This window comes from Montipora foliosa, chromosome 2 (genome assembly GCF_036669935.1).
Source record: "Montipora foliosa isolate CH-2021 chromosome 2, ASM3666993v2, whole genome shotgun sequence".
In the NCBI taxonomy this organism is placed as follows: Eukaryota; Metazoa; Cnidaria; class Anthozoa; order Scleractinia; family Acroporidae; genus Montipora; species Montipora foliosa.
In genome coordinates this window covers 57,580,015-57,603,431 of record NC_090870.1, presented here as the reverse complement: position 1 = coordinate 57,603,431, position 23,417 = coordinate 57,580,015, and the positions used below count along the sequence as shown (strand labels likewise).

The 23,417-nt window shown below is 38.9% G+C and overlaps 2 protein-coding genes, 1 long non-coding RNA gene and 2 other non-coding genes across 5 annotated transcripts; 1 reads left to right on the top strand and 4 right to left on the bottom strand.

The window, feature by feature from the left end:
* Positions 1 to 237: 237 nt before the first annotated feature.
* LOC137991010 (uncharacterized) lies at positions 238 to 2,460 on the bottom strand. The gene is made up of 3 exons (XR_011121593.1): positions 2,262 to 2,460; positions 1,758 to 1,945; positions 238 to 682 (listed from the first exon to the last, which is right to left on the bottom strand). It is a non-coding gene; the product is annotated as an uncharacterized lncRNA (long non-coding RNA).
* A 4,795-nt stretch (positions 2,461 to 7,255) lies between these two features.
* Positions 7,256 to 14,294, bottom strand: LOC137991874 (glutamate receptor 4-like). Its single transcript, XM_068836906.1, has 6 exons — positions 14,241 to 14,294; positions 12,851 to 12,901; positions 10,847 to 10,936; positions 9,224 to 9,418; positions 8,182 to 8,542; positions 7,256 to 7,629 (listed from the first exon to the last, which is right to left on the bottom strand). The coding sequence occupies exons 1-6, from the start codon at positions 14,292 to 14,294 to the stop codon at positions 7,256 to 7,258; spliced, it is 1,125 nt and encodes a 374-aa protein (XP_068693007.1).
* Trnat-ggu (transfer RNA threonine (anticodon GGU)) lies at positions 11,800 to 11,872 on the bottom strand. The gene has a single exon. It is a non-coding gene; the product is annotated as a tRNA-Thr (tRNA).
* On the bottom strand, positions 12,050 to 12,122 carry Trnat-ggu (transfer RNA threonine (anticodon GGU)). Its single transcript has one exon. It is a non-coding gene; the product is annotated as a tRNA-Thr (tRNA).
* A 1,624-nt stretch (positions 14,295 to 15,918) lies between the features above and the next one.
* Positions 15,919 to 18,276, top strand: LOC137991873 (uncharacterized). The gene is made up of 2 exons (XM_068836905.1): positions 15,919 to 16,087; positions 17,717 to 18,276. Exons 1-2 carry the CDS (start codon positions 15,919 to 15,921, stop codon positions 18,274 to 18,276), a joined length of 729 nt encoding a protein of 242 aa, XP_068693006.1.
* The last annotated feature ends 5,141 nt before the right edge of the window (positions 18,277 to 23,417 follow it).

Below are 23,417 nucleotides of genomic sequence, written 5' to 3'. Positions count from 1 at the left end.
TTATAGGGGGGGGGGGGGAGGGGGGGTTAAGGCTGTTTTAGACATGCTGGAGGGGGGGAGCTAAATGTTTTCAACAATAAATGCGGGGTCATGATTTTTTAGGTTTTGCAAGGGGTCTTGTCTGTGCTTTTGCAAATGGGATTATTTTTACACAATGAATTAATTTCAAAGATGCAGGTGGTGAAGATGGACAACCCAGTTAGAAGAATATTGTCAAAAAGTTCATTGCTCTAATATTTCACACTTTAATAAAAGACAAATCCAGATCAGCCTGTTTCAGTGTTTGATTTTGGCTGCATTTAAGTCAAAGTGTATGATAGTCTGTATGGAAGCCCTGCCAGGAAAACAGTAGAACATGCATGCAGAATGTTGCACTACAAAGGCAACATAGTTAAAATTAAGAATCAGAAAGTGCAAAGCAGAAGGGCTACAATGATTGTGCACTCTTCGCTATAGCCTTTGCCACCACTCTATGCCATGGTGGTGACCCCACCACCGAGAGATATGACCAGAGAGCCATGCGCCAGCACCTTGTTGATTGCCTGGAGTCTTCAAGGATGACCGAGTTCCCACCAACTGATGATTCAGTTGAGCTTGTTCGCTGCTTATGTCAAGTGTTGTGGATGCTGTGAGTGGTACCATCCAGATTGTGCTAATATCCCTGAATCTGCATTCCATCATGCTTTGAATGCAACCACAAAAACACAAACACTTAAACTCATGTGATATCAAAACAAGTCTTCCTGTTGTGAGCAAAAACCTTTACCCTTTTTATGGCAGAAAAAGCAATTCTTTCAAGAAACCTTATATTACATTAATATAAAATAATAACAACACCTCTAACAAAGTATTCATTAGGTTATTGTGGCTGTACTAAAAATATTGTGTAAATTTAAAACTTACATTGAAAGCTTCTTTCTCTGGTTTGATCAGTTCAATAAACAGCAGAGACAGAACTATATTTCTCAGCTTTTACCAAAATAATAATAACTTAGAGATGGAAAAATTGCCAATTTAAGGAAAAAATTGGATGTGAATTTTAAGCCTTAGGAGAATCTCTTCTCTTTGATGAATCCTTTCAGAGGAAAAAAATTGTTTATTATCACAAACAATGAGTCACACGCCTGTCACTAATGAACAGTTAAGCCAGAATTCACAACAAAATTAATACAAGGTAATGCAAAAAGAAACCATCGCAACTTGGCATACTAACAGATTGTTGTATCCCTCCTTTTGTTAGTGGCACTGGTGATTCGTGATTCTTAGTTATTTTGAATAACTTTTGTATGTGAATTCTATCAATCATGTGTTGGATGGTTTCACGTATAGGCGAGCAATGAGCAAAACACCCATGTCCATTATACTTTTACAATGTAAACCATTGAATAAACGGTTTACTATCCAACTTAATAAAATCACATCATGTTTGCTTTGTCCAGTCCTTGCATGCTGTTGCGTGTGGTCATTGTGTGTGCTTTGTCCTCCTTCAATGGCATAAAAAAATTGGGCTATCACATTTAATAGCCACACCCTCTTCCCGGTTAACAACATATAATAAACTTCCTTCATACTCCTGAGGAATTCTATCAGACTGCATTCACCTGGGAGACTTCCTTAAGATATGAATTTACCCCCTGAGGAACTTATTGAACAGTACTTTTTTTTCCAAATAAAATTCCACGAAGTCTTTGTTTACCCTGAATAACTCCAATGCTTAAGACTATTCCCCAAGGATTTCCAAAACTATTACAACATACCCCTAGAGAACTCCATTGATCTTTGCTCACTTTCTTAACCAAGGGGGAGTGCTGATATCAATTATGCAATAGTCCATTTCAAACTGGGATTGTACATTGCAATACAGAATTTGCACATTCTCTTGGTAGTCACTTAGTATGGTGAAATAACAGGTAATGTTGTCAAAGAAGAGGAGTCCCGGCCAACACTGGCAAAAATAAATAAGAATAAGCTTAAAAATAATAATAATTAAGTATTATAATCCATTGTATGGGCCTTGTGATCTCTGAATAGGAATTCTCGTAACAAGCTCTTATCCTGCAACAACTGCTTGGTGTCTTTTTTATTATTGAACTATCATATTTAAACGTTGAAACTGGAGGTACCTTTCATCTATGTGACGTGAACATAGATCACAGGGCCCATTGTCAATTAATTGCAAAGCTTGATCAGCAGTTACTATGAATCGAATTTTCTACGAATTCAGTAGAACTGCAAACGACCAAGCAACGTTTTAAACTCACCTTAATTCAACTCGAGGGAAGAGATAACTGTAGCTTCTGCACACATACGGTATATCAAAAGAGCTTATGATTTAATTGTTCACGTACGAAGATCCATTCGGAAAAATTGTCGGCGATCGTATAACTCGGTCCCAGTCTCAGGATCGAGGAAGGGCCCTCTGGTCTATCCCTTCAAGTGACTACCTTCAGCTTGAGCCAATGCAAGGTCAAAGCGTTTTCCACGTGAGAGTCGCGCTCGCGCAGGCCTGGCCCGTCAATGGATCACCGCTGACTGGCAGTCAATTGATACGTACACAGGTTTCGAATTCACCCTTCATTATCACTGTGAATCCAACAACTAAAGATACTTAAAAGATTCAGTGAAACACAAGGTCATTAGATTTAAGCATTAGTTATCATTATGCATTATCCCGCGTGGAACCAGTTTACAAGACTGTGAATAAACTCCAGAACAATCATTGGCTGAAACAGTCTGACGTCGTTAACCAGCGGTCGACATACATGCGGGTACATTATGACCCCATACACGACGACCCACCTTAATTTTGGCGCACTTTACTTTGTTTCGGCGGGAAAGAGTTGAGTGTCTTGGTCATAGCTCGTTCCTTACTTGTATCATTTCATGGAAGGCAATCAAACAGACGGAAGCCCTTTTTATTAAATGGAGAGAGAATACCGCTAGCGAGCGTCGTCGTGTGAGAAATAAAAGAAAGAAGAGGAAGGCAATGACGAGTATGAGCTCAAAGCGAATGCAGTCATGGAGGGTCTCGCTGAACGATTGCGGAAAGAAACGAAGCAAAAACAGTGACTGCTTTTCGTTGGACGGAAGTACCATAGCTATATTTAAAATGGAAGGTAAACAAAGCCTTATTACTTCTAAAGAAAAGTAAACAACTACTATCTGCCTCTCGATTTGGGACGCGGACAAAGGTAAAGGTGATGTTCAGTCCGTGGTGCGTACTCTAAAGAATTTGTTTACGTTTTCGTTTTGTTCAAGTAAGACGTCACAAAGTGTAACATTTCAAAACTATTTACATGGAATTAATCTTTTGGATGTGAAGCGTTGGGAATAGAGTTTAAAATGCCTCAAAGGGCAGGTAAGCGGTACGTAACCAATAACATTCGCATTCCATCATATGAGGCTCATAGACAGTAAATCCAAACAAAAACATAAACATTATTTCGTCAGCCGTTGTTACCATGGCAACGATAGTTGAGGGTTATTCAGAGGCACATTTAAACTTCTGCCACCTCAGTTTTTTCAACATGACCTTTTGGGATTATTTTGAAAAACTGTACAAGCAAATAAAGTCTATTTTGGCGATTGTTGCATTTTGTAGGCAAACATCAAAACTGAACAAAGTCTTAAAAAAGTCTGTATGTATAATGGCTGCTACAATGGCTACATTTTAATGTTCCCAATACTTTCAGCAGCAATGGGTCCACGTAGTTCCACAATATTATCAATAAAGCATTGCTGGTTGTTCACTGACATGTACTCTTCTCCCTTTGTTTCAGTTGTTTTCCTTGGCTGGCACAGGAGTTTCCTCTAATCTTTCTGAAATTGAGTGGCATCACTTGATGTCTCCAAAACATAAAGAGGGCCATGGAATAGAGGTTCAACTTGGACAAGTGGTATTTGGTCAGTGTGTAAAAAAGTATTACAAGGGCATTCCAGAGGCTGGCATCTCAGGATGTCAGAAATGAAGCCACCACTATGGCACAATGCTCTGATGTATCAATACCTCACATGTTTGGTGTAAATTTCACTACAAAACTGATCTTTCTTGTGTCCTATTTTATGGTCTTGGCAATTCTCCTTACACTTTGTACTGTGCCCTTCACAGTAAATCCATGTCTCTTTCAAAGTCCTCTGCAGGAAAGATTGTACTAAAACTGTGTAAAGCTTTGGAACATTATTTTAGAGTCAAAAAGGCTTCCCCATAGAGATATAAAGGGTGCCAACATTCTTCTGACAGTGGTAAACAATATGTACCATCCAATGCTCATCGATTTTGGAAAGGCTATTCGGCTGTCTGACGCTCCTTCAAAAAAGAAATCCTTGACTGCTCACAAGCAAGGAGAGTACAGAAGGAAAGACTGTCATATAGCCCAGAAATAGTTATTGGCCAGCCACCATCTTTTTCTTTGGGCATGTTTTCATTTGGGATAGTCATGGCAGATGTCAGTGGCAAAGTCAAAATGGAAAGTTATTTTTCAGGAAGGACAAAGAAAATGCTTGCAATGAGATCCAAAGTTAAGGTGTACTGTTTCATACCTTCTCTCACAGCTGAAAACAAGTGTGTAACTTTACCAACAGTAGCTATCAACTCTTTTATGATCAAAGAATAATATTATCAAATTTCTGTTTAGAAAGGAAAACCTATGAAAAGATTATCTATGCACGAATTCTTCAACTGAATCAATAATTAAAAGTTTCTATCCAAAACCAAGGTAAAAAAATTATTATGGGTAAAGTATAAAGGTTGGGGGTTGTTGAGGGACCAGTTCTAACATGAAATGTAAAAGTCAGAACAGCTAGGCTTGAAGTGAACAAACACACTGTTGCAATTGAGTTTCTTTTTTGTGGTTGGCTAGTAAAAGTCTCCTGTTGGTCAAGTTGTTAAAATAAAAAACAAAATCAGGGTTGTAAAGAGCAACAAAAAAATATTCATTCATTAGTTTGTGGAGTGTCCATGTTCAAATTTAACAAAAACAATGCAGATTCTTCAGTTGTTGTAGCATTCACTGTTGGGTTTTCAAAATGTGGTCATTTTTCGGAAGCCCAACATCAAGATGTGGTCATCTTTAGGTGGGCAGTGAAAACTACAACAACTGAAAATTGACAGTCATGTCCAGAAGATTCTTGTTTTGATAATCATTATACAATGTATTGCAACCCTGATTTTGTGAAATCTACAGGATATATGTATCATTTTACAACTTTATTTATCATCAACAAAGTGGGTGAAGTAAGGCATCCTAAACCAACTTGTCAGCAAAAAATTATACTGTAGATGGAAACAAAGTTATTGGACAGTTATCCATGCTAGTATGCAGGTTATTATGTATAGTTTAAGGCCAGGATAAGAAATGTGCAAACTGTTGGTGTGAATTTAATATGGATGAAAATACAGTCATTGATCTGACTACTGGACCTTTGTCCAGTAGAATTGCTTAGGTCTGCTCACTTTAACTTTAGTCAAATTTCTCCTTTGAAACTTCTAGTTTTAGTACTTAAGCATCCCGGCCCATTGTGTGATCATTGGCTTTAATACAAATATCAAGTAATAGAAGATGTGCCCAGCTAATGTCCCCTTTGTTTTACTCTGGGTATTTTACAACTATAGGTTCTGACTCAGAATTGGGACTAGGACCCTTTCTGTAATACCTCTAATATTCTCTTAGTAATTTGCAGAACAATTTGAACTTCAATATTGAATGCAAACAATCCTCAAAGCAAGCATTTTACCCTAAAACTTCTACAACCCTTGCCCCTGTTTCTACAGCGACTGACAGCCTCTAAAATAAGGCTGAACACCAAGGTTTCAGGTTAATTAGCCCTGTTTGTGATTTTTTTAGTAATAAGTTCTCGTCTGTTACATTATTAGATCAGACTCCTTTTCTGTTTGTGTTGTTAACAGCAACAATTAAAACCAGGCTTGCAAAGAAGGAACAGGAAAAATTTATTCACTCAGGAATTTGTAAGCATTTCCTCAATTTGTTGTGGTATTCACTGTTGGGTTTTCAAATGTGGTCATTTTTAGGGAACCCACCATCAGGATGTGGTCATCTTTAGGTGGTCAGTAAAAACTACAACATCTAAACGGTTGTTGATGACTAAAAATTTCTTTCTCGAATTGGGAGGGAGAATAGGACTGACACAAATGATGGGTGAGCAGGAGGCTTATCCCAACCATGTTTTAAGGAAGTTCACATAAATTGATACAATGAAACTTAGTTTGCTTGTTTTCGTTGTGGCAAATAGTGACTGAAGTAGGGTGCCCTCCTGGAGATGGGTCATGGGTCACGGAAATTTCCCGATTTGAGTTGTAATCAACAGTGAAATAAAACTTCCAAAATGGCATAAACAACCTAACAAATCTCTATTTGATACTCACTTAAGCTTCTTAAAGAACATACTTAACCAAAATGAGTTTTCCATCTTTTTTCCCCGATTATATCATATGTATTTGCCTAATATTATTTTTATTATTATGACACCATTTCTCTTCAGTGATAGTTAATTGTAGTTTCCAGTTACCTATAGTTATCATTTAAACTGAACCACCTGATAACTGTACATTTAACAGCCGAGATTGTAAATTAATCACAGAAGCAAAACGAATCAAAACTATAGCAAATATCAAACGCACAACACTTTCAACCGTAAGGCAAAGGTTATGTAAGTCGCTATATTTGCTCCATAGCAAATTTGAATTTTATGTTATGCAAATATGCAAATTTAGGATGCAGTCAAATTTATAGCAATTTATTGTTTTCACTCTTAAGGCAAATATAAGTAAATTATATGCAGATGTGCTTTTTTGGTATCCTTCCAAAACAAAAGCAAACCGCTGAAAATTAACGTTTTTGCAACACTTTTTGTCTGCATTTGCTGTCACACTCAAACTGCTATCTTTGCAAAGAAAGTAAATCTGAGCAAATTTGTAGAAGTGTTGGAGATTTGCACCTGTGGAAAATTTGAAGAAAATTTGCATAAAATCTTACATTTACTTGACATTTGTGCACAAATTCCTGTAAAACAAATATGCAAGTTTGCTCACTTTACCTGTCGGTGCAAATTTAATCCAAATTTAGAGCCCCAAATTTACAACACATTTGCTCAACTTGCAAACATTCGTAAATCCGTTTTTTCGTCCAGTGTATGTAACTATGGCAACTACTGCCTACTTTTATCAGTGTTTTATCGATGTAACCGTCTCTAATAATACTGAACTTCCAGTGGAACATTTCTTCATTAGCTGCTGACTTCATAATTTACCTGTGGTTAGGTCACACGGTAACTTGCCAGCAACATGCTGGAGAACTGGCCCATCACTAATGAACACCATCTCGTCATTTTGTCGGACTCTTTGGATGCCTTCAGCTGTGTTTTTGACCAAGCCATCAGAGGTTTGAATTCTATGCCAAATCTTTTGGTGATTCCCATACTGACTAAACTTGAAGAACTCATAAGTGCTTCCGGATTTTATGATTGCCACTTTATAAGATGATTTTAAGATGTCTTCAATATTATTTATTGGATACTCGGTATTTTTCACAGTGAAGAAAGCTGCCAGGTTTGCAGTGTATGATGAGACCCAGATAAGAATACAGAACCAGTAACATCCTGTAAGAACACGACCTAAAATAAAGGCGCATTAGAGTTAAAAATCCTATTATTTTCCTTCCTCTCCAACGTAACGCTAGAAGAGGACATAAAACAATCCCCGTATACGCTAATTGCAAAGAGTAGAGAATACAGTTTCCAGTGCTATTGTCCGTCCTAGCATATATTTACGGGTTTGGTGGCGACTGAGCGATGGGCTGACCATTTGTCTTTGTAAAAGCGTAAGTTGTTTACGAAACCAGCAATCAGATGGCCGCTGGTCCTATGGCTCCACTAGGGTGGAAAATACTGAGAATAGGATCAAATCTTTAAACATTTTTCCAGGTATTTTTAACAAAGTTGATAGGGTAAATTTGCCATGCATCGTAAATTGAATTGCCCTACTATTTGCGTTAAACAACATATTTGCTATGGGGAAATGGGGATTTTCAGGTTGGTGGCTTAACTTTCTTTGAGATTTATGATGTCATCGCCCAAGTTTGAACGACTGGTTTGGGTTTCGGTAGAATTATAGCTTCTCTCAGGTCGGTTCAAAGTCTCCTAAACAGGATAAAAAAAAACCTTCACCTGACAAACTCCTGGGTATGTTTTCACCACCCTGTTGCAGCATACAAGCTACAACAAACCACAGGCTGTTGAAAAAGCTGAAATTGTCCGCCGTCCCTTTTCCATTCTCGCCTTTGTATCCATACGGGCTGAAATAGTTCATTACGAACATGGTGACAGAGATGATCACCAGGCCGGCGAGTGTAGCCAACCAAACGTTTCTGTGAAAGGGGTTCGTAAATTGTAGGAGGTCCACTGATGCACTGGAGGATTCCTTCTTGAGCAGCATCTCTTTAGACTTAAACATGTAAGGGATAGTGAAGTCCACAACTTCTTCACGACGTTCGGTGACAGTCAAGGCAGCAACAGCAATGTCAGCACGCTTAGATATAAAGAGGAATTTTCTTTTTAGTCGTGGCGTGGAGAGTGGGTGATTCCTAGTAATACGTTAAACGTAATTTATTTGAGTGTGATGTGGATAGAATCTTAACCTCAACACATGAATTATCAATATTAAAGTCGCATTTATCTCCAACCGTCCTTACGAACTCCTCTTAAGTTTTTCCCCCACTTCTTGTTGGAAAATAGTACCATGCAGCTAGTTTTCATTGTTGGTTTTGTTAGCTAACTTCGGAAGCTTTTAGCAGTAATTAAACAGCTGGTTAGCTCGTGATTCTATAGATATGTAAGGCGTCTACAGCACCGACTACTACCATTGCGATCTGTGTATTGGTTAAGGTCCTGAAAATTTACGTGTGAGGATAAAGGAGACAAGTGGCCAACTTAGTAACGTGGTCCTTCTGAACTGAGGGAGATGTTGAACACATGCGCAGCCACTATAAACTCACCTCTTATTGGTCGGGCCTGGTTGAGGTTTTGCCAGGACCCAAGAACGTCTGCTTAATAATCCATTTCTCTTATGATCTGAGCTCACTGGGAAACGGTACCCTTACGTCATGGTGGTTACGAAATAATGGCTCATATACCATGACGACTAAGGCAATCAAAACTCTAGAATTACATTATTAAATGGTCTGGTTTTTAATAAAATATGAAATCCAACCTTATTTAACAGCTCTCCAATCATACCATTCCAGGTTCCATTTGCAGTTTCAGCGCCGTATTTCCCGTCCGGGGAGGTGTAAATCTCGTATGTGAACTGAAGATTTCTTGCCAGCTCATTCAGCAAGTCGATGCAATATCCGTGATACAAGGAGGTGGAATCCTCGTGCTGATGCGCAACCACAAACGGGGCGTCCTGGTGTGTTGTCGAGAAAAAGACGACGATGTGAGGTGAAGAAAAGTAAGTGAAAAAATACTAACGACTAAAAGCGAAGTGTCATTACGAACTAAAAAGAACCAGGTTTAGAAAGAAGTACAAAAAAAAAAAACAAAAGGAACATTTGTTTACCTCAAACCTGGTAAGGAATTCCTAAAGAGTGAAAGGGAACCAGCGTTAGTTTCTTAGAAACACGGCAAAGAATCGATAATTCAGGTTGACGTTTTCGAAATTTTCACGTCTAAATCTTATTCAGGGCTCCATCTTTTGGAAAGATTCCGCAGCAGGAAGACACGAAATAGCAGGTGTCCAAGTTCCTTCGAGGCCTATTTTGTTTTCTGAATGAACGGAATAAACAGAATGTCGTTTACTCGGAGTCATTATGAAAGAAAGTATAAACCAATACTTAAAAGTATAAGGCAACACACCTGAAATTGAAATTTGCGAGCAAAACAATAGGGAGCTTTAGCAAAGAGGGCGGCAACGGCAACGGGAACGCTGTGCGCTTTGCACGCGTGCACGTGCGTTTTACAGTTTTGTACATTTCGTTACTGTCCTCTACAAAACAACAACGTCAAATGACCAAATTTTAGATTTTCTCGAGAACGTCAGCACATGACGGTAAATTTCTGTTCCTTTTTTTCTTACTTTAATGTCGTTCATAGAAATTCAGACCCTAGACAGTTCCTCAACATTTTCCATGTTAAACAAATTGAGATAATCGCGAAAGAGTTAGAAAATCGAGGAGTAATATTTTGAAATGACGTTTTCGTTGCCGTCGCCGTCGTCGCTGCTAAAGCTCCCTAATAGGGAACTTAAGCAACGACGACGGCGACGGCAACGAAAACGTCATTCCAAAACATAACTTCTCGTTTTTGTAACTTTTTCGCAATTATTCCAATTTGTTAAACGTGAAAAATGCTGGCGGACTGTCCAGGGTCTAAGTTGTTGTGAACGGTGTTAAGGCAAAGAAAAAGAAAGAAAAACTTACCGTCGTGCGGTCACGTTCTGGAGAAAACCCAAAATTTGGTCATTTCACGTTGTTGTTTTGCAAAGGACGGCAAGGAAATGTACCAAATGTAAAACGCACGTGCAGAGTATTGTTTTTGCTCATTAAGCGTATTGTTTTGTGGCGTTCTCGGTGCCGCTGTCGTCGTCGTTGCTTAAGCTCCCTAGTTACTATTAAAGCACGGAAGCGGGGTTGGACGTTATTTGCTCAAAAATGCTACCACGATAGGTAGGGCTATTCTATGATGGACCCAACTAGCCCTTAATAAAGGCAAGTCCTCGATCTCCTTCCAGATTTGACGGTTTACAGGGCTTTAATTGACCGGTGCAGTTGTATTGAAGAGGACACACGTTTTGCTCCCACCAGAAAACAAACCAAACTCAACCTAAGTTACATACCTTAATGTTTGGATGAGCTTCAAACAAGGATGCCTCAAAGATGCGATGTTGATCCGAGAGCTCAAAGAATACGAAGTCTACAAACGAGATCTGTTAAACATAAAAAAATATGTTGACTGAGACCACCACATGCGGGCAGGGGAAGAATTAGGTGTAAGAGGGTGGGGAGGGGGGTGGGGAGAGGGGGGAGGAGGAAGAAGGGGAATGTTGAAATAACCAGGACGCAATGACTTGGTGAAAGCTCCGTACGAATCTGGCTTTCGTTGCCATGAAGGAGCCTTATAATGTATCATCGTTTAGCTTCAGACAACTTTTCTGACCCAATAAAACAATAATTAGTTGAGCTTTCTTTACTCCCAGTAAACTTAAAAGGGGCGAAAAACCATCGAACACTGCTACAACTTTTGTAGGATTTTACAGTTCACCAACAGCACTAAGCACCTTTCCGAGGTTAAAAATACTGAGATCCGTACAAAGTTTGACAGGCTGGGAAATGTCGGGGAGGGGAAAAGGAAAGAGAAACTCGCTGTCAATCAACAAGGCCACAAAAAACAACCCCATCGGTAAAACCTACCTTATCACCAGCCAAATATTTTCTGCTTCCCAAAAATTCAGAAACAACGACGTACAATAGCCGTCGTAAAATCTAAAATGGCTGCGCCCGTGAAATTAAAAAAATGGAGATATGTATAACAAAATCCCCAGTTCTTTGTACACTGAATAGATAAATTTTGGAATCTGGTAATCCTTTCCAACAATTTAGCGTCAATTTTTCGTAAGAGTGGAGGTTCCTTTTAAGAAAATATGGATTTTCCAAAGTTAATTGTTTATATCTACTTTTTAAATTACTTCATCCCTTGAGTTTTTCTTAAGAAAAATATACAAGTGAAGAGTGATCATCGCAGTAAATTTTCCAATTTCAGCAACTGGAAAGAAGAAGCCTGAAAAAATCAGGGCTTCAACGGGATTCGAACCCGTGACCTCCGCGATACCGGTGCGATGCTCTACCAACTGAGCTATGAAGCCACACATTGGGAGCGAGGTCAATTTATGGAGTTCATATTTTCCCGCACAGTGAAGTGATGTGAAGTATATATGAAATAATTCATATTTTGTACTGCGGTTGTAAATGCAAGTGAAGAGTGATCATCGCAGTAAATTTTCCAATTTGAGCAACTGGAAAGAAGAAGCCTGAAAAAATCAGGGCTTCAACGGGATTCGAACCCGTGACCTCCGCGATACCGGTGCGATGCTCTACCAACTGAGCTATGAAGCCACACATTGGGAGCGAGGTCAATTTATGGAGTTCATATTTTCCCGCACAGTGAAGTGATGTGAAGTATATATGAAATAATTCATATTTTGTACTGCGGTTGTAGATGCAAGTGAAGAGTGATCATCGCAGTAAATTTTCCAATTTGAGCAACTGGAAAGAAGAAGCCTAATTTTATCTTAAGAGAAAAGCGTTTTACTTTATCGGTAAATGTGTAAACAGCACCAAGTGTGCTCTAGATCCTTCTACATCGGATCGGCTCAGGGCAGAATGTCATTAATAGTTTATTTCACTAAAATATTTAGAACGCTATTAGCTCTGCAAACACAGATTGTTGTTAATCGTGTTTTTCGACAATATGTTTAGAATGCCATTATGCTCTGCAAGCACAGATTGTTGTTAATCGTGTTTATCACCAACATATTCAGAATGCTACAATGCTCTCGGCATGGAAACCGGTGCAATATCGGATGTACAAATCAGTGCCTCTTCAGAATGGGACAGCAAACTAAAGGTGTTGTTAATCTCCTTGATGTAGTCTGGCTTTAGCTTCTCCTACGAGAGAGGAATTTCGACGAAGTTTTAGACGAAGTGATGTTTGAAATGTAAAAAAAGAGCTTTCAAGGGCGTAAATTCCCTCAAGATCCCAAGCATTAATAAGGCCTCACAACGTACCGTCTTCTCATTTTATTTTTATAAAGTATTCGCTAACACAGTTGGTGGTCACTTACGAAGTTTGGGTTATAACAAAGTTCAACGAACTTGTTACGGAGATCCATAAGCTGTAAGGTGCATAAAAATAAACATGAAGGTGAGTTCCATATAAAAAATGAATCATTACATAAAATATGCTGTTCTACACCTAGGATAATGAGTCATTTATTACTGTGAGCTAATCCTTCCGCTAAGTTAATGCGTGATGCGTGCATTGCCTACACTGTACATACAACCAGTTCCACATCCCTCTAGACATCTCTAAATTTAAGGATCTTTCAGCAACATCCAGATACCGACAATACAATCATTTGAGCTCTGATTTACTTAACCGTGATTCTGAGTGATAAACAAAACAAAATAATAAAACCTTTCAGAACAAAACAAACGAGTAGGATGAAACACATACGAAACTTAAAACCATTTCTTTGAAAGCTTACGAGGTATAAACCAAAGCGGGAATGTGCTATCACGGCGAAGTTCCGCATCTCCGCAAAGCTAATTGTTACTAAGCACCCACCAGATAAAGCGAGTTAATTTGCCGAAGTGCCAAGGTCCACATGCCCTTGTCTAACAAGACTCAGGAGTTTGAATTTCATACTCGTTCAGTGAGGCACGACAGGGCCAAAGTAACAAACTGCCCATTCTCTAAAGTTCTGTACAAAAATTCTTATTATTTCTTGAGTATTCATACAATCGTGTATTTCTTTGAGCTTAGTCCAAGGTAAGCACCTGCAAGTTGAAAGTCAGGTGATCCTATATGGTAGGTATAATATTCCATTAGGAAAGAAAAGGACCAAGAAAAGGGAGCAAAAAAGACCTGATTTTCTGCAATGTCCACTTTCAGTTGCTCTTCTGCAGTAGAACCATCTAAACAGATGTGTATCATTATAAGAGAGGACAGTTAATTTTCCATTACTCAAAGACTCAAAACTAAAACAAAATGAAATCAGCCCTATCAATTGCAATTTCACTCTTACACAAGTTGTGCTGTCTTGCAATGTGACGCAAAATCTGCAAAGTTTAAGTTACAATGGGATTACCGCGGTGACCATGGAATTAAAGAAGGGTGCTCATTAAAATGAGAATTGTCAAGTGAATTATTATGGTATACACTGAAGTGGTCTCTTAGGGTCAGAGAAGAGGCGCAGACGGTTGGGTGGGAGGAGCACCCTCCCCTCCCTTCTCACCCTATAAGTGGAGAAGGGAAAATAGTTGAGTGGGAGGGTCCCCTGGGGAAGGGTCTCCTTGGGGGGGGGGAAGAGTCAATTGCCCTTACAGATCTTTGTCATTAACTCATAGAGAAAACCTCTTTCGAGCAAAAGAGGGTATTGGGGGACTATAGAGCATATAGGAAATTGGCCTGAAAACAAATACGGTGATAAAAAAAAATATAAAATGACTTACTGCATTACTTTGGGTGATCTTGATATCTCCATCAATAAAATATGGAAGCTGCATTATGGAAGTTCAGAGAACAACTATTTGAACAGAATTGACGAACACAATTTCCCATGCTCTGACATTTAGAACCATCATCTTTAGCCCCCCAAAATTAAAAAATGATGTTAATTTAATGTGTGCATAAGCTTGAGGCTTTAAAATCCGACTGAAGTTAACTGAAATAGCTTTAGATATGATGGGCTGCAAAATGACGAGAACTGCTAATATGATACAAAGAGAAACTTTGGATAAATTGTCATCATTTTTCTTTCAATTTTAGCTGGTTATTTTGTCTTGTAATCCATGTTGCATTACAAGGGGCTGCTTGAACTGAGGTGGATTTATTGCTGAAGTGACACTTTGGCATACTTATTTGCAAGAAAAATTATCTTTTCTGTTGACTATACAGGCCCATTGCAAGGCAAACAGAACGGGGGAGGGGAGGGCTCAGCAAATTGGCCAAATGAAGCTCTCTCCCTCCCCTCCCCCCTCCTCCCTCCCCCCTCCCCCCTCCAACTCTGTCATAGATATAGAGGAGTTTAAGGTGGCACGACAGTGACAGCAACGAGAACATCAAAGCAGTAGGTTTACTAAACAAAACATCTACTCTGCACATTCATGACACTTTAATTTTGGTACATTTCCTCATAATTTCACGTTTTATGGAGGACACAAACACCAGACAACATTTTTTTTTTCTTTTTAAACTTGAACCAGTCCTTAATTTGACTACAAGAGAATTAGCTTACAATTTAGCGTGATGCAGTGAATGCAAATACACTTTATACATGATGGTTTTGCTACCATCAGCATTTATTTTATGGTAAAATTGTTTTCTTAACTTCCAAAAATTCTGTCCCACCTCTCCCCCTGCTAAGGGCCTGCTGTATTGAACCCCCTGTTGGATTGACAAATTGCTGAATGGGTTGGTTATATTAAAAGGACAGTAATAGGCTTTTGCAACAGTTTGGCAAGGCCTTCTCACTGAGGAACAAGCTTTTTTTCTCATCTATTCAAACCTTTATAAAATGTCACCATTGTACATAGTGGCCTGCATGAAGATTGGTGTTCTTGCTAACTAATAAACATACCCGTTCCATTTCTGGAAACCATGTAGTTTTAAGCTGGGAGGCAGGATGGCCGAGTGGTTAAGGGCGCTGGATTTCAATGCGGTGACCCGCGTTCAAATCCCGCTCTGACCACTAGCTGGTGTTGTTCTGGGTAAGTGCCCGGTTCAACTCCTCGGTCATCCTTGTAAATAGCCAACTGGTCTGCCTCCCGCCAGTTGGGATTCTTATCCTGTTACGTTTATTTGAATTATTTGTTTCATGTATTTGCTCGGCCCCACTAGCCTTTGTGCTAAATAAACTGCCGAGGGTAATCTTTCATTTATTATTATTATTATTATTATTATTATTATTATTATTATTATTATAATATATATATATTATAACTACAGGTGTTACAGACATTTACCACATGATCAGCTGTTGCCAAAAACCTGAAGGGAACAGATACGCTTCAGGCTAAATGGGATAACCTACCACTGAAATACCAAACCCGTTTTATTTTTGTGCTACCCAAACACGTTTTAGCAACTTCTGTCATTTTATGTAACATTACAAACGTGTACCAAAACGCAATGTTTTATGTTACAGAGCAAAAAGCTCTACAAGCAGAAAGAGAACAGCAGGAAAGGAAACTTAGAAAAAGACTAAAACAGCAGGAAAAGCAACTGAAGAGGGAAGCTTATGAAGCATTGAAGAGGCAGAAAAAGATGATGGCTGAAGAAACAGACAAGGCTTTAAAAGGTATGCAATACTGTACTTTGTCTGTGACTGATCTTCTCAGCAACTGAAACCATTGGGGTTCTGAAATTTCTTCTCTGGTTTGTTTTTTGCAAGTTTTACTTTTAATGACTTTGTTGCTGTGGTTCCCATAGTACTTGAATTTTGAAAATTGCCATGAAATTGCTGCAAGTTAAGCCGCTGTTACACGTTGAAACTTTTAGCTGAAACTTGTGTGCAACGGCGCTGAGAAAAAAAGTTTCAGCGGGCGTTGCACCGTGTAACATAAAACGTCGAAACTTGTTTGGGAACGTTGAAACTGGTCACATAATGTGGTTGTTTAGGTTTTTTATTGGCTTACGCAGCGTAGCGTAACAAGACCGAGCGAGACCAATTTCAGGAAGTGGTGTTACACGGTAAAACTCTTGTTTTTATCATCACTGCGACCGTTGCAGAAGTAGAAAGCGGTTCTACTTTTCGTGAAACTTGTCTCGCAACGGAAATTCGAAAAAGTTTCAGGAAACCGACCATGTTACACGGTGCATCGCCTGCTGAATGACTTGTTTCGCGGTGCCGTTGCACACAAGTTTTAGCTTAACGTTTCAACGTGTAACAGTGGCTTTAGGCAAAGTGTTGAAAAGAACTGTTATTTTTGTCATGCTTAAAAACTGAATACAACTTAAACCTTTAAACCGTAAGAGTATATCCGTGTAATATCAGGGCTTTATAAAACAGAGTGGTGACAAAAGTTAAGGACAGGATCACACTGGATAAATGTGCTTGATATTTAACCAACTTCCTCCCACCACATCTATAGAAACTGTGTAGGGGCAGCAAATGAGAATTTAAATTTTGATCTTAGGGTTTAAGCACCTGGTGCTTGTGCCACAGTCAGTGGTATCAGCGTGGTAGCGCATGTTCATTGCAGTCCCACCACGTTCCAGTGTGCCCGAGCATGGCAAGTTTTTTTGAGCTTTGTGTACTAAATTATGCGATTCAGTCCTGCAGTCTGTCAGTGGCGGCACCTTTCTGTTTAACGCACATTGCGGTCTTTATGCCCAGCTAAATGGCGGTGTGTAGGTTTTAAACTTGAATGTGATTAGTCAACGTAGTTATCCCCCGCTGTTCTCCATTAATGGTTGTTCGTACAGTAGTCTTCTCGGCATATTAGCTAATACTGCCAGGGGCCTAACCACCTCCACCAACCCGATAACAGAGTTTAAATAAAGTTACCTACCTACCTACCTACCTACCTACCTACCAATTTGCTCTGTAGACCAGTCGTAGGATGACATTTTGCCACATGTACGAGTTTTTTTACTCTTATTTATTTGTTGTCAATTACATGTCTTTAAACTGTACTTGCAGCTGTTTTCGATATTTTCCGTTGTGGTTTTCTGGTTTAAATAAGTGCGGTGTTGTTTCCTTGTAAGAATTCGAGCAATAAATTACCCACAGTCGGCTTGCTAAGTCAGTTGCAGCTTCATTAGAAGATTACGGTGGACTGTTGTATGCAGTTTGACTTGGAGTGTGTGTAGCAGGCCTTTAATTTATTGTCTCCTTGCAGCCCAAGAAGAATTTATGGAAACACGGCCTCCTAAACCGGACCCTCAAACACAAGGCAAGTTAATTTGCACAAAATCATACTCGTAGCACATCAAAGAGTCCCTGTTACTAAGAAGTTGCTGAGCTCTGTTAGATCTGCACATGCGGCCTACAGACAGAAATGTGAAAAAGAAAAAGAAGAGAATGAAAGGAGAAGGAAGGAAAAAGAGAAAGAAGAGGCAGAAATTGCTAGGCGACAGAAAGAAATGGATGTTTTGAAGGCCAAGAATGCATCACTCCTTGAAAAGGAAACAGCCCTTAACGAAAGAGAGAAGGAGCTAAGAGAAAAGCTGGAAGGAGTTGGCCAACTCCTTATCGACGGAAACAGCAAGCTGAAGAGTTCAGTCAAAAGCAGTGATAGAGCTGGTATAAATGCAGCGGAAGTAATGATAGAAACTGCTTCAGGGTTATCACAGAAGCTTAATGCAGAGATATCTGAGATAAGAGAGAAGCAGAGAAATATCGAGTGTCAAAAGCGGAAGCTAATTGAAAAAAGCTTAGGAGAAGTTCCTATGAAGAAGGCCAGGGTGTGTGCCTCGGTACCAAAGCAAGCATCAAAGAAGAAGAGCAAAAAGAAATCCAATGTTAAGACAACCAAAGCGACCTAAAAGCAGTGGTGAAGGCCTTGTTTATAGAAGAATTTCCGAATGCTTCAGCTTATCTGAAAGTTCATCCAGAACTGTGACTTGTGTTGAGTTATTTGGCTTTGTAGCATATAAATTTCCTTGCTTGTTACTTGCATTCACAAAAGTGTCAGTACTGAGTTTTGAACTCGAACCAGTTTATATTGTCAACCATTGTTGAACTGAAAGGGATGTCAGATTGCCCTTCTTATTGATCTCACAAGCCGAAGAACGTATTGTCAGTAAGATGAGGTAATGATTCCAGAAAAAAAAAACTAAAGAGAGTTTTGAAACCGAAAAAGTGTCTTTCTTTTATTGACTTTCAATTGGCAACATATAAATAATGATATTAAATTGTCTTAAAACTAAAGAACCTTACGTTGGGCCTAAAAGTGACTGTCAGATTAGTCCTATATTTTTGCAGTTTTGGTGGGTTTTGTCCTATATTTTCAGGTTGTTGAGTCCTATATTCCTATATTTTTGGACCCCTAAAGTGCTTGACACCCTGATAGAAGAATACGACTAGTTTTGGTCCAGCCTTGTACATGGAAATTTCCATGGATTTACCAGTAGCATGGGAAAAATAGAAGAATACAAATAGTTTTGCTCTAGCCTTGTACATGGAAATTTCCATGGATTTACTAGTGGCATGTGAAAAATAGAAGAATAACAATAGTTTTGCTCCAGCCTTGTACATGGAAATTTCCATGGATTTACCAGTGGCATGTTAAAATTATGAGAATACGACTAGTTTTGCTCCAGCCTTGTACATGGAAATTTCCATGGATTTACCAGTGGCATGTTAAAATTATGAGAATACAAATAGTTTTGGTCCAGCCTTGTACATGGAAATTTCCATGGATTTACTAGTGGCATGTGAAAAATAGAAGAATAACAATAGTTTTGCTCCAGCCTTGTACATGAAAATTTCCATGGATTTACCAGTGGCATGGTAAAATTATGAGAATACAAATAGTTTTGCTCCAGCCTTGTACATGGAAATTTCCATGGATTTACCAGTGGCATGGTAAAATTATGAGTACAAATAGTTTTGGTCCAGCCTTGTACATGGAAATTTCCATGGATTTACCAGTGGCATGGTAAAATTATGAGAATACGACTAGTTTTGGTCCAGCCTTGTACATGAAAATTTTCATGGATTTACCAGTGGCATGGGAAAAATAGAAGAATACGACTAGTTTTGGTCCAGCCTTGTACATGGAAATTTCCATGGATTTACCAGTGGCATGGGAAAAATAGAAGAATACAAATAGTTTTGGTCCAGCCTTGTACATGGAAATTTCCATGGATTTACCAGTGGCATGGGAAAAATAGAAGAATACAAATAGTTTTGGTCCAGCCTTGTACATAGAAATTTCAATGGATTTACTATTGGCATGGGAAAATTACCAGAATACAAACAGTTTTGGCCCAGCCTTGTACATGGAAATTTCCATGGATTTACCAGTGGCATGGCTAAAAAAAGAAGATTTACAAGTAGGTTGTTCCAGCCTTGTACATGGAAATTTCCATGGATTTACCAATGGCATGGTAAAAATAGAAGATTATAAGTAGTTTTTATCCAGTTGTGTACATGGAAATTTCCATGGATTTACCAATGGCATGGTAAAAATAGAAGATTATAAGTAGGTTGCTCCAGCCTTGCACATGGAAATTTCCATGGACTTACCAGTGGCATGGTAAAAATAGACGATTATAAGGAGGTTTGTTCCAGCCTTGAACATGGAAATTTCCATGGATTTACCAGTGACATGGTAAAAATATAAGATTATAAGTAGGTTTGCTCCAGCCTTGTACATGGAAATTTCCAAGGATTTATCAGTGGCATGGTAAAATTACAAGGTTATAAAAAGTTTTGATATTAAATAGAAGATTACCGTATAAGTCTGTTTGTTCCAGCCTTGTACATGGAAATTTCCATAGATATACCAGTGGCATGGTAAAATTACAAGTTTTCGTCCGATAGATTCCATGTCTCGCGCTGGACGATATCTTTAGTGTTACAACCAACAGGACCCTTGTGGAACTCACAACACAGGAACAAGCCCAAGTAGATACCCCTCCTGGAATGACTCTGCTACCAAGCTCTCTACTTGAGATCAACTGCTTGCTGTTGCTTCCTCACCTTTTGGCTTATAGACCACAGCAGGGCAGACGAACCAGTATCAGCTATGCTGAGGTCATAGAGGCACTGCTCACCGCGGGATTTCACTTCATTGGTTTGAGAATGCTGCTCCTTGGAGTAGCTGAAGCTGCAGACTGTGCTAAGCTTTACAGCGGTTGTTTGCCAGCGGATTGGAAGCCGCACCTCTTGGTAAGACAGCTCAGTTGATTTTGTATCATTCGGGTATCTTATTTGTTTTAATACGGATGTATGGTGATATCTAAAACATTCCCTGAAATGATACTGACTGAAAAAAGGAATGTGACTATCTGAAGGTTATCAGAGAGTTGACGTTTAAGTGAGAGAAGACAACTTTTGGGAATTGTAACCAAACATAGTTATCTTTTGTATTTGAATTCAGTGCTGGTGCGGGCTCCTGGCTGGTTTCAGTATTGAAGGGGTGGGGATGGGGCTCATACAAAATAGATTTTACCACAATTGCTAGTAACCTCGCAATCTGATTGGCTAATCTGCCGTTGTCGATTTAACAAATCGAATGTGGTTTAGCGTTTTCTGTACTCTTATCGACAGCACTATTCGTCGTCACAGTGGTCAAAATGTTGTGGCGTTGCGTGACAAGTTGACGCGAGCGGTGTTGCTTGCGTCAACTTGTCACGCAATGCCTTCTTCTTCTCTCGCGCTCTGAAATAAACATTTCTTTGACGCCGATATTGTGGTAAAAAAAAAAAGAATGTGGCTTAGCGTTGTCTATACTCTTATGGACAACGATATAAGAGTACAGACAACGCTAAACCACATTCGATTTGTTAATGAGAGAGAGACTGAATAATCTAAAGGGAAAGATTGGCATTTCTTTTCTGAGTTAGCTTGGTTTGGTTCTTCGCTTACTTGTGTGATTTTCGGCCTGCCCCTTTGACTATTAAGATGGGGTTTATTTGAAAAATTTTAGTCCGTCGTTTTTTGCTCTAGTTATATCTCTTTCTCCGAAGATCGTTTAGTTTGTTACCCGGAGGGGTACTCCCTTATATGGGCTATATAGGTATGTGTGGTTTATAGCCGTTTTCGTCTGAAATAGGGTATCAATTTTGACCATTTTGGTCTGAAGTAGGGTGTGGTTTGTGCACTCTGCTTTATCGTGTGAAATTTTAAGTAGGCTCGAAAGGGTTTTTAGCGGAGCGCACGCGCGCGTAAACAACACGCGCCGTATCTATAAAAAGTCAGAGCATGCGTGTGTCGCGCATGCTCAAATGCTAATCTTGTCGACTCAAAATTTTTGAAGTTTCGTAACTTTAGTCGCTTATATTTCTGCTTTCGCTCGGTAGATTTTTTTCATTTTTTCTGTAAAAACTAAGATCAATTGGCTGCGTCTATAGTCTGACTTTTAAAAAATTCTGTAGGAAGGAAAAAATTAAGAAAGCAATAATTAAAAAGTAGTTTTATTCTTAATCTGCGCCACAGAATTTTTTTAAACTGAAATATTTTGAAGATCATTCCTGGTAACATATAATATAGAAGTTTGAGAAGATTTCACCGACCTGTTTTTTAAATAAGATAAAAGATTTCAATTTTAGGGGCTCAACTGAATGCGTCATATGGTTGCCATGGTAACAGGTTTTCTGAAATAAATGTCATGTAATGAATCTATGATGTTTCTTTTCTGGTGATATCATGAAGCAAACATAATTTAGAAAAGAATTTGTAGAACTTGTCTCGGGAAAATGAAATGAAAAATGTATAAACATTGGTCTGACCCAGGGAACTGATTATAGGGCAAGTCTGAAATTGGATATCAAATTTTTGATCATGCCTGAAATAGGTTAGGGAAAATCACAGATTTTGATCTGAAATAGGGTAAGGGTTTCAGGAAGCGTGCCGCACACCGCCACCCGATTTTTCTGGAAGTAACCCCCCACCCCGGTTTGTTAGTTCGTTTCTTCTTTCGTCGCATGGTAATTGGTTTGACTGTTCAACTGATTGAAGCAGGGTATTGCTGCTTGAAGACCGTTCGGAACTCCTGCAAAGGTAACAAAATAGAGTGTTTTTCGATCCCCAGATCAAACCAATATAAAACCCTGGCTGTATGTTAATGCAAAATTTGTTCTGCCATCTCAGTTTGAAGTGAGTTGATCGATATTCGGTGTCTGTAGAATTCATAAGAAAACTACTTTGACAATAACGTCAGCAAATACTGGCTGTGTTTGAGTACACGGAAAACTAGTGTCTTTGGTATTGCGGATCATGATTTTAGTCACTTGGCCTGTTATATTCTTTTTCTGTGATATTTTATCATGGGTTATTTTAAAATATTGTAAGAGGAACCTAGTGTTGCCTTTAGTTTACGTTAATTTTGATGACATCTCGTGAAAACCAGCAATACCCAATTAGTGCTTGATCTTGTTTGAGCGGTTTAGTTGAAATGAATCTCTTGTTTATGTCGTGGCGTAGCGGTTCTTTATCTGTTTTTTTCTTGCACCTTCTCAGAGTTAATTCTTAAAAGAATCTTAAATCCTTCATTGTTGGTACATGATCTTAAATATTCCTCAATTGTTAAGCGTTGTTTTTACGGTAATTGTTAGTCTTTGCTTATTCGTCTTTTTGGGGGAATTCTCACAAAGGGTACGCATCTTTAAAAAACAATTTTTTGTGTGTCCGTTTTTTATTTCCATTTTGAATTAAACGTATCACGATGCGAGATTAAAAATGCTTCTCAGCGGGTTTCGTCTTTATCATTTACTTAACACCCCTTCCAATCCTTTTCTCGTGTCATTCCTAACACTATTTCGACGTCAACCACGAAAGTCTGTCCCCCAAATATATTAACATAAACATAGTTCAATTTTAGCGTATCATTTCTCGTTTTAGAACCAGGCAGATTTGAAATTTCCCTTTCTCCATTAACCCGCGGCTACACGAGCGCTTTTTGTTTTTGTTGGTGATGCGGTTTTTTTTTGTCGCGTCGCCAACGCACGGTGACAATCGC

Excerpts from the sequence above, each read along its gene's own strand:
- LOC137991874 (XM_068836906.1), bottom strand. The coding sequence starts at position 14,294 with ATGCAGCTTCCATATTTTATTGATGGAGATATCAAGATCACCCAAAGT. Across the intron at positions 12,902-14,240 it reads AGATCACCCAAAGTAATGCA|CTTATGGATCTCCGTAACAA; the intron begins GTAAGTCATTTT and ends TGCACCTTACAG. Across the intron at positions 9,419-10,846 it reads AAGCTCATCCAAACATTAAG|GACGCCCCGTTTGTGGTTGC; the intron begins GTATGTAACTTA and ends ACAACACACCAG.
- LOC137991873 (XM_068836905.1), top strand. The coding sequence starts at position 15,919 with ATGTTTTATGTTACAGAGCAAAAAGCTCTACAAGCAGAAAGAGAACAG. Across the intron at positions 16,088-17,716 it reads AACAGACAAGGCTTTAAAAG|CACATCAAAGAGTCCCTGTT; the intron begins GTATGCAATACT and ends TCATACTCGTAG.